The 11,115-nt window shown below is 44.4% G+C and overlaps 1 protein-coding gene across 2 annotated transcripts; it reads left to right on the top strand.

The window, feature by feature from the left end:
• The first annotated feature begins 255 nt into the window (after positions 1–255).
• LOC139416236 (rabenosyn-5-like) lies at positions 256–9,898 on the top strand. 2 transcript variants are annotated; one of them, XM_071164666.1, is made up of 13 exons: positions 256–352; positions 1,315–1,596; positions 1,743–1,877; positions 2,412–2,512; positions 2,732–2,777; positions 2,927–3,088; positions 3,249–3,511; positions 3,592–3,662; positions 3,787–3,873; positions 3,984–4,086; positions 4,253–4,357; positions 4,513–4,785; positions 4,936–9,897. In XM_071164666.1, the coding sequence occupies exons 2-13, from the start codon at positions 1,434–1,436 to the stop codon at positions 5,761–5,763; spliced, it is 2,337 nt and encodes a 778-aa protein (XP_071020767.1). In that variant the 5' UTR covers positions 256–352; positions 1,315–1,433; the 3' UTR covers positions 5,764–9,897. The 2 variants fall into 2 exon arrangements, with proteins under 2 accessions (XP_071020767.1, XP_071020766.1); XM_071164665.1 differs by lacking the exon at positions 256–352 and adding an exon at positions 577–685 and having other exon boundaries at positions 4,936–9,898.
• The last annotated feature ends 1,217 nt before the right edge of the window (positions 9,899–11,115 follow it).

Genomic DNA, 11,115 nt, shown 5'->3' with positions numbered 1-11,115 from the left:
AATTGTACATTTAAATCATCACTTGAGAGTATAAAAATCACTTTTGATGTACAGTGCTTTGCAACCAACAACTTACGACTGACGATTCTAACTGGAACATCCCCCCTCGTAAGCATGCGACGCAAACCAGCCAATAAGATGCCATGTTGAGTAGGTGAAGGCAAGACAAACTCAAACCAAAAACCCATTGGCTTAACAATAAAGTGGCAAGGGGAATCACCAATATAACCCTGTTACACTCTCCCAAACTCGACTAAAACCGGGGGCTTTACGTACCAAACTTCCCTTACTTGGCTAATCATTGGACCGCCCGCCAAGATGGCGACGGTGATTCCCCATAATGGGAGGGTAGGTGAGTTTGAACCGCAACCCTTCTCTAGGGAGGACCACTGAGGTATAAAGAAGGGGGTGGACATCACCACTGTGATGTTCAGTGTGTCCAATAACACTTGTTTCCTCTGATAAATGTATGTTTTCCTGTTGTGAAAAAGGACAGAAAGTCAAATATGTGCCTCCTGGCTTTCCCATCCATATGCATTTTGTGCGTTCTTCCCTCTGGTCTTGGCTGTATGCTAGTCACATGACTAGGCTAGGGCGGCTAACCTTTCAACCGCGAAGAGTGTTGTAGCGAGCTGTCAACATTTCATTCATAAACTGCACCGTTAACAGGTTTACATTGTGATATGTAAGTACACAAATGCGTCTTTGGATAGTTTTTTGTCATAGCAAACGGTATACTCACTACTGGCGAAACGTCATTATCTACAGTAGCTAACTGTTAGTTAGCTAGGTTGTTAGCCTTTTGCTAACTTTAGCCAGCTAATTGCTAGCTAGTGTGAATAGTTCTAACTAGTTAGCTATCTATGACTGGCTGGTTCTAATCAAATGATGTCCCTACCTAGTGCCAATATGTCCCTCAATCAGATACAAGGTGAGACAGATGACTACCGTAAACATACATTAGCTACATCACAGCCATCACTGGCTTATGGAGAGTTCTAAACACAGCCGACTGCAGCCGTTGTTAGCTATTGTAAGTTAGTTAGCTAGCTAGTCTGTTTATTCTTTCAAACGCCGTTCTTTTAAGTAACGCCATGCATAGGATTTACGTGAGCAGTTAGCGTTCAGTAGGTAACGTTAATCAGTGACTTCAATGTCATCTGACAAGTCTTTCATGCTGGAAGTTTTTAGAGTTCGTCATTCAGTAAGCCACTAAACCATGACTTCCATACACGTCTGAACTTCTTACATGTATGTTATTGTCAGTACCCTTAACCCCTCTACTGGTTCAAACGATCAGTTTCTGCCTCTCAGGCTTTCTCCTGTCATAATGGAGCGGATGAGGGGTGGGAATCACACCCAGTTGGGCGTGGCATGAGACAGACACACACCCTGGGTGTCTCTGTTACCATCCTGCACCCACCCCCACCAAAATGGCCTCCAGCTACCCACCCCCATTCGAGGGCACAGGGGAGGTGAAGGAGGGCTTCCTGTGCCCGCTGTGCCTGAAGGACCTGCAGTCGTTCTACCAGCTCCAGGAACACTACGAGGAGGAGCACTCTGGGGATGATCGACATGTCAGGGGACAACTCAAGAGTGAGTCCATTTTGTGCTCTACCAGACTAAATATGCACATCATGGAGGAGCAAAGGAAATTCTAAATCAAAAGGGTCTCTGATAATACTTTTAGAAGGCATGCATCCTTGCTTGAAGTAATCACAACTATCTCCTTTTGGCTGCAGGTCTGGTCCAGAAGGCTAAGAAAGCCAAAGACAAGCTGCTGAAGAGGGATGGTGAAGACAAGCCAGAGGCGGGCAGTTATGAGTCCTTCTACTACGGCGGAGTGGACCCTTACATGTGGGAGCCTCAGGAGTTGGGTGAGACTGGGAGAAGTATGCAGGGGGGGGGGTTACTGGGAGTAGAGGAAAGAGATGGTGTGGTAGAGGGCTTCCCAAATCACATTTTATTGCTCACATACATGGTTAGCAAATGTTAATGCAAGTGTAGTGAAATGCTTGTGCTTCTAGTTCCGACAGTGCAGTAATATCTAACAAGTACTCTTAACAATTACCTAACCACTACCTAATACACACATATCTAAAGGGATGAATGAGAATATGTACATGTAAGTATATGGATGAGCGATGACTGAGCGGCATAGGCAAGTTGCAATAGATGGTATAAAATACAGTATATACATGTGATGAGTAATGTAAGACATGTAAACATTATTAAAGTGGCATTATTTAGAGTGCATTGTATAAAGTGACTAAATCTACACTACATAAGAGATGTATTGGTCTGGTCATTGAATGCTAGTGAGTCATCTTGACTGAATTGAAAATGTAGTGCTACATTGTAATGGAACACCCTTCCATCCAGTCTGATGGTGTCCCTCCTATACCCCATAGGAGCCACAAGAAATCATATGGACTTTTTTAAGAAGCACAGAGCTGCCCGGATTGACCACTATGTCATCGAGGTCAACAAGCTCATTATCAGGCTGGAGAAAGTGAGGACTCTTGCACAAACTACAGCAGACAATCACAAGTTGTTTGTCAATGTGGCTTTGACACATACAGTAGCAGTTACACTGCCCCTATTTTATTTATTTTATTTAACCTTTATTTAACCAGGTAGGCTAGTTGAGAACAAGTTCTCATTTGCAACTGCGACCTGGCCAAGATACTGTCAGAACATGACTCACCATGTATCCTGTGTTCTGTTTCAGCTGACATCTTTTGACAGGATGAACATAGATGCAGGCAAAATTAGAGGTGAGTTAAGTGGGGTTCATATTGCAGTGTGTTTTGGTATTCACCATCACATTATACCAGATCCGCATTTCTTCTTATTGAGTACAGTGTGGATTTGAATGTCATTTTCATTGTGTGAATCCAGAAAAGCCTCTTCTCTTCCTCCCTAGCGATTGAGAAGTCTGTTGTGGCGTGGGTGAGCGACTCTGATGTTCCGTTCTGTCCCGACTGCGGGAACAAGTTCAACCTTCGCAACAGGCGACACCACTGCCGCCTCTGTGGCTCCATCATGTGTAGGAAGTGCATGGAGTTTGTGCCCCTGCCTTTGGCTTGTGAGTAGAATTACACACTCACACACACATAAACACACCACATTATGGACATATATAACGTGTGCATGTGTTTACATGCATACTACAGTATTACATATTATTGCAACATATCTCAGTGTTGCTCAGTGAATCCTTACCCTGTTTGTTCTCTTCTCTCCAGACAAGCTGACCAGTGGGACTCGGGAGGCCCGTAGTGTTACGGGCAGCCAGTCCCAGTCCCCTCCAACAGGGGGCGGGGGCAATGTCAGCGGGATGGGCTCCAGGAGGGGCAGCATCAGCAGCCTGAGCAGTGTCACCTCAATGCTGGAAGAGAAGGATGACGAGAGGATCCGCTGCTGCCTCCACTGCATGGACACCCTGATGAAGAGACAGCAGAAACTGGAGGAGAAAGACCACGTGCCTGACATTGTCAAGCTCTATGAGGTAACACAGTGTGCTTCCTCTTGTTCACCATGTAGTGTACTTCCTGTCATTCACCATCCATCTTCCTGTCTTCCTCCCAGAGGCTGAGACTGTGCATGGACAAGGTGGATGAGAGGGCTCCAGAGTATATCAGAATGGCTGAGTCTCTCAAGTAAGATATAGCCTGTGTCTTAAATGGCACCTCATTCCCGATATTGCGTACTACATTTGACCAGAGCTATATGTGGCTCTGGTTTGGTTGTTTTATCCTCATTGTCAAACTTCCATTTTCACAGTGCTGGAGAGACCACCTATAACCTGGACACGGCTGGTGGACTGAGAATGGAAGTCCAGAAATACTACGAACTGATCGATGCACTGAGGTACATACCGTTTACAGAACATGTGTTAACTAACTTCAAGTCACTTTGGATAAAAGTGTCTGCTAAACAACCATATTATAACATTCTCTGTATATATATATTCATGTCAGTAAGAAGATCTTAACACTGGGAATGAAGGAGGAGCCACAACCCCATCAAAAGACTCTCCAGCTGCAGAGGATGGTCAGATACACAGCCACACTGTTTGTCCAGGTGAGACACAGAGGGTACACTACTGTACACACAGAGCAGCTATGGATGAGCTGAATAGCATACTAAACATGTCATTGATAACTGAGACTGCCACCAGTAAAGTTACATACTATATTCAAGCAACCCCCCCCCCCCCCATCTCTATACTTCTCCCTCCCTCCTGCAGGAGAAGTTGCTGGGTCTGATGTCTCTACCCACTAAGGACAAGTATGAGGACCTAAAGGAGAAGAGGAAGCAGGAGCAGGAGAAGAGGCTCACGCAGGAGAGACTGGTGAGTAGGCTGCTTATTGTTTAATCTAATGACCCAACAATGATATTCCAATAAGGATCTAATATATATATGATAACAGACAAGCAAAAAGCAACACAATTAGTGTTTTATAATGAAGCTGTCTCTAAAAGCTTACCTACCTATTTTACTGCCAGATTGCCCAGGTGGCCCAGAAAAGGAGGCAGGACTCTGAGAAGAACCGCCCAGCTGCCAGAACCAATGGGGAGGCTCCCCAGGCCCCCAGGGCCCCCCGCATGACCAAAGCTGGGGGATGGCTGCCCTCTTCTGATACCCTCCACACGTGCGGGGAGCTGGAGGACCCCCTGCTGCAGCAGATAGACAACATCCAGTCATTCTTGCGGCAGGCCAAGGCCGCCCAGAGGCATGACGAAGTGGCCATGCTGGAGGAGAACCTCAGGCAGCTGCAGGTGTGGAAACCTACATTATATTAGACATGTACCACAACTAGTATTGATCAAGGCATTCATTGTTGTATATACTGTGATTTACAATGCACCACATCAAGTAGGGCTCTGTGTAGGAATAGGGTGTTAGTTCAACAAATATGTGTTTCCCAGGATGAGTACGACCAGCAACAGACCAGCTTGGCCATTGCTCTGTCCCAGAGGCTGGCGCAGGAGGAGAGTCTACAGCAGGACGAGCTGCAACGCCTGGAGGACAGAGAGAGGGGGGAGAGGGAGCACAGGGCCCAGAGCCAAGCCCCAGGAACCCAGGCCACATACACCTGGCAGGGCTCACTGAACCTAACCGATATAGGGAGCCTCCATGGGGAGGAAGAGGTGACACCTAAAGCAGAGAGCAGCCCCCTGTCCATGAGGGCCTTCCCTGCCCTGACCGACCAGGATGAGGAGTCACCCCCCCGGCTGAGGAGGCTGGGGGGAGATGTGACACCTCCTGGTGGCGAGGGACAGAACAGCTCCTCCCTCAACCCCTTTGAGGAGGAAGACTCCACCCCTGTGGAGGATCCTTCCAATCCGTTCTTCGAGGAGATCCAGAAGGAGCACAAGGAGGTGGCTAACGGGAAGAAGGAGTACAACCCGTTTGAGCAGGAAGAGGGTGGGGAGGAAGAGCAGGGGCAGGCCGAGGGCGCCACTGGCAACCCTTTCGAAGTGAAGGAGGAAAACAATGAAGGTAACCCTTTTAAAGAGGCTTCTGGGTGTACCCCGCCGGGAGCCTCGACCAATCCCTTCGAGGGGGAGGATGAGGAGGCGATGCCGGATGTTGACGTGATTGAGGAGGAGTTGCTGCTGCAGCAGATCGATAATATACGGGCGTACATATTTGATGCCAAGCTCAACGGGAGGCTAGACGAGGTAGAGCTGCTGTCGGAGAACCTGAGAGAGCTGCAGCGCACGCTACAGGAACAGAAGAGCAAGACACACTGACAGACACCTCCTCCCTGTCTCTTTCTCTCATACCCCCATACCATTACCTGACGCTTACAACAGGGCTGCCCACCCAGGGCTAGAAAGCTACTCCTGAGATGACGGTAGTTCCCTTTAAGTGACCAATGATCTCGTTGATACTAGGTTGTGTTAGGTGATGGAATCACCCAGCGCCACCCTTGGTGAGTAGCCCTCCAGAGCCAGGGTCCAGAGGGTGCATCTCAGTCTATACTCCAATAGCCTATACTCCTTTCCTTCATCTGCACTGATGTGAATAAACTGCATATAATAATAGCATTATTTCTTTGCCGATCCTGATTGCCCTACCAAGTGCAGGTCAAGGAGAGGAAGCATCTACAGACTTGAGGCTTTCTCAGGTTTTGACAGCCAAGCCACTAGAAGGATGCCGACCACGAGATGCATTTAGGTTGTGTTTTGATTTTCTCACTCTCGTACTTACTAATAACACTCTTACTCTATAAAGGTGTATTTTAGGAGCCCAGGTTGGTTTTTATTATATTTGTATGGTAAGAAGCACAAGGGCAGAGTATCATCACTTACAGACAGATGTCTGTATCCGGCCACTGGAGAGAGGATTCAAGGGGTCATAAGGGAGGTTATTTGAGGCCAGACATCGATCTGTAGTCCTGCTACACAATAGATATCTTATGTAGAATCAGGGTTGCATTCAAGATCACATGGTTTTGAAAACATTCACTCAAGGGTTGGGCGATATGAGACCAACGATATGCTACTCCAAATACTGCGATAGCTGATATAATTGATTTGCACGTTAATGACCAGATAATTCCAGACTATGCCATTTTTGTCCTTATATTGTATTTAATCACATCGGCCCAACCTTGGTTTACTCTGAATAGTTTAAAATGGCAGCTGTGAGTGCCATGAAAACGTGTTGTCTGCACACAAATGCAGCCCTGAATACTAAGCATGTCTAACCTGTAACCGCTACATTTGTCTGTCAGATCTTCACATACATGTTTGTAGGGGAGTGGAAACTCATTGCCGTTCGCACATAATCTTTTATCTCGGTCTTCTGTCATCCCTGGGGGTCGTGACCACTAGAAAGAAAATGTTGAACAAAACATGAGCGAAACCAACAAACTGTTTTTGAAATCCTACTTTGCCTCCTTCAGTTTCTGTAAGCTGGTTTGTGTCTGTTGCAGGATAGATGCATTAGCTTTCAGTGTGTGTACATCACTAGGAGGCACTTCAGCAGTGGTCCAAAGTAGGCTTTCAAAGCTGATATTGTCCTAGTCTCTCATGCTGTTTCTCTAACGTGTCCTAGTTCTCCTACTGTTCTCTTATTGCACTGAGGGTCAGAATCTGTCCTGCTCTGAACAAATCTAAAGCTCTTTACAGGGTAAAAAAAACCCATCCCATTTACTTTCTCTTATGCCAAGCCTGGTTCAGAATATTGGCCTTTGTCATCCTTATTCAATAGCTGTCTAGTCTTGTAACTTCAGTCTGTATTTAGTGTATTTATGCAACTGATTCAGCAAAGTCTTTCTTGGCATCACTTACCATTAACTCAGAACACCAACAGTTGAGCTGTTTAGGTCTGAGGCACATAATAGGTTAATTTACCCAGAGTGCTCTGCTTGGCACCTATATCTGTCACCGCATCAGCCTGCTCTGTATCCATAAGGTTGTGGCAACTAGGATAAAAGACTATCTTGATTAATCTCTTAAAGATAATTTACCTATGACAATAGATTAACACTAAACCTATTCCACGCTACCAAGTATAATTTATACTGTTGGCAAACTCCTGTGTCACCTGTTGAATAAGTACTTTGATGTATCCAAGTACTGGTTCGCTTTCCTTGCAAAGTATACAATAGTACTTGTCATTTTGAACTAAAGCAGTATTGTGTTCGCTGTAATCGATCATGCACCACTAACTCTCAGCTGTGTTGCATCTAAACCAAACATTTTCAGACATGAATAATGTATTTGTGGCAAATGTGAATGACTTGTCGAGTAGCTTTGATAATGTTGCCAGTTTGCCTTTTGTTATCGTAGAAGGTTCCGTCACACAACACTAATTAAAGACATGACCTATGTGAACAATAGGAAGTGGCCTTTTCATTCACCCACTCCATCGACATGATGTGATAGTGTGTTGCAAAGATTATATACTTTCAACCTCACGAATCTAAGGAGCAGATTCTAGTTCACCGATCTCCAAATCATCATTGTTTACAACAGCTGACAATGAAACTAAATCCTGTCTGGTTTTTAATGTACAGAAACATACACAATATTTCCAGTGAAACATGATATACTACTAAATAACAGTTCAGTCCATGATTCCTTCCAGTCTTAGTCCTGTGCAGCTAGCATCTGAGCGCGGTCTTTCCCTGTCATCTCCTTGGGTGGTGCTGGAGCAGGGGACCTCCTTTCAGACAGTACTTCTCAGGCCCAAACTTGGCTGGGTTAGCAGCCTCCATCCTGGCTAGAGCCTCCGCTTGCAGGGCCTCGCTGTGAAGGGAGGGACAGGAAAAATAACGACAAGGGGAAGACAAATGAACCAAATCATACATACTGTACACATAGGTTTGCTCCTAGAACTCGGATAGTCGAACTGAAAGTCTGCTCGCATACTCCCTAAAGACCTTCACTTGAACAACCGTAGCAAAAACATAGCCGTAACACTTCTTCAAAAGACTCAAATTTAAAGAAGTTCAAAATCAAGTTGATTTTTTTGCAGAGGGTCTTAAGTCACACAATTATACATTTAAGAAGTTTGGTGCAGTATTTCTCATTCTCCTTGAATGGCAAACACTTCATGTTCCCACTCCTAATGTTGCCCAATCACAGATGAAGGGAGTATTGACTTCGGCTACTGAACTTTGACCTGACTCAAGAAAAAAAATGTGCGGGCAAACAGCCAACATTTTATAATATGCGCTAATTGTTTCAAATGGGAAGCTTTAGACAAGAGCGTAGCATCTAACCCTGTGGTCACCAACCTTTTAGGAGTCAAAATATATGCCGAGATCTACCGCTCTAATTTTGTATGAACATGACTTAAAAAGGTAAGCCTATGCAACATTAACCAATTAAACAGTACTTTAGCAATGAGGTTTGTGCAGTAAGCTGGCCCAATACATTATCACCACATACTGGCTTTGCTTGAATTTACCTGCCAATGCATTGTTGTTTGGGACATAAAAAAAAAAATTGTATTTCAAAAGTTGAGGTAGGCTATATGATCACACCGGTAATAGATCCCTTGTTACAAGTCAGAATGTTGAATAAACTTTATTGGAACTTACTCTCCCGAGTGTCTAGTGAGTTTGTCCTTGCACCAAAATTTAAGACAAAATAGCCACAGTAAAGTATTATGCTATTAAACTGATTTGCGTGGCTCTCACGGATTGTTTGTTCATCTGAGGCACACAACGTATGTGCCCAAGAGCAAGGCACTTAACCCTAATTTGCTCCAGGGGCACAGTACTATTATGGCTGACGATGTAAAACAACACATTTCACTGCACCTGGTGGATGTGACAAAATATACATGTTTTTTTTAATACATGCATGATAACTGAGCTTTTTTTGTTGTTGTATGGGGCGCTTCAGCAGGACATTTTGGAACATTCAGAATAGAAACTTGCTATGTAGAATAAGGAATCACATCTCCCCTATTTGTGGAATTTCTATCTACAATGTTCTCGAACATGTTCGTACTGAACGTGCCCATGGTTTTGCACAGGTGATAGAAATCTTAACAGCAGTACTAGCAGTACTAGCATTTAAAAAAGTTGTTTTAGTAATATTCCCTGTGGATATTTTGTCTAAAATTTCCAGCTGCATAAGGAACAACTACCCAGACAACCAGTTGAGTAAATTGAAATGTAATTTCTACAAAGTGCATAAAGATGGCGGCCCCCATGTACATACCGCAAACGCCAGCAATTAAAACAAATGAAAGTATATTGTGTTGATTTATCGGCACATTGAACCATGTCGCGTGCCGTAGTTTTAAAAATATGGATAGCGCTCAAATGAAGACGTATCTGAATTCCTCCATCTTTATGCCCCTTTGCCATTGTACCGTTTCAGACTGATAACTATAAACTATCAAAATAAAGTTGCACACTCCATGTATAATCTCCCAGCAATTTAATGTGTATTTACCAACGTTTCAGCATCACTGTGCCTTCCTCAGGGTAATGTCATTTATACTTGAACCAGGTTATGCAGACACACTGTGCAATTAGTGTAACCAATGACAGTAGTGAGGGGTGTGTCATAATGATTAAGTTTAATTCATTTGAATTAGTGAAACTTAAATAGTATATGGCTTATTAAATATGCTATTACAGAGATAGGGGTGCAGGCCAGGTAGCAGGCTGTTAGCCAGGTGAAACGTGGCGGTGTTCGCTTCAGCAATCTCACTGGAATAAAGACCACTTCCATTCCTGTAATTATTGAATGAGATTGTGATATTTCACATCTCATGGAATCCAAGATGGCGGCGCAGTAGGACCTGTATATCTGTCTTTGTCTTATCCCCTGTAAATAGCTGGCCTTTTTTTGTATACTTCTTAATCTCACTTTCTATCTATGAACTAAATATACTTTCCTGAAACCCGCCTCACCCAATGTGGTACGGATCTGCTATTTTTATTCCTTATAACTGAAAACAAGACTCCATAAATTGTATCAGCATATCGATTGCGCAACCAGGGCTGATAAAACCTTGGATCATTGCTATTCTAACTTCCAGAAGCTAAAACAAGAAGCTCCCGAGTTCAACGCTGGTCCGAACAATCTGATTCCACGCTCCAAGACTGCTTCCATCAAGTGAACTGGGATATGTTTTGTATTGCGTCAAACAACAACATTGACAAATACGCTGATTCGGTGAGCGAGTTCATTAGAACATGCGTTGAAGATGTCGTTCCCATAGCAACGATTAAAACATTCCCAAACCAGAAACTGTGGATTGATGGCAGCATTCGCGTGAAACTGAAAGCGCTTAATCAGGGCAAGGTGACTGGAAACATGACCGAATACAAACAGTGTAGCTACTCCCTCCGCAAGGCAATCAAACAAGCTAAGCGTCAGTATAGAGACAAAGTAGAATTGCAATTCAACGGCTCAGACACAAGGTATGTGGCAGGGTCTACAGTCAATCACGGATTACAAAAAGAAAACCAGCCCAGTCACGGACCAGGATGTCTTGCTCCCAGGCAGACTAAATACCTTTTTTGCCCGCTTTGAGGACAATACAGTGCCACTGACAGGCCCGCAACCAAAACATGCGGACTCTCCTTCACTGCAGCCGAGGTGAGTAAAACATTTAAACGTGTTAACCCT

The sequence above is a fragment of the Oncorhynchus clarkii genome, chromosome 9 (assembly GCF_045791955.1).
Source record: "Oncorhynchus clarkii lewisi isolate Uvic-CL-2024 chromosome 9, UVic_Ocla_1.0, whole genome shotgun sequence".
In the NCBI taxonomy this organism is placed as follows: Eukaryota; Metazoa; Chordata; class Actinopteri; order Salmoniformes; family Salmonidae; genus Oncorhynchus; species Oncorhynchus clarkii.
This window is presented reverse-complemented; position numbering and strand designations above follow the sequence as displayed.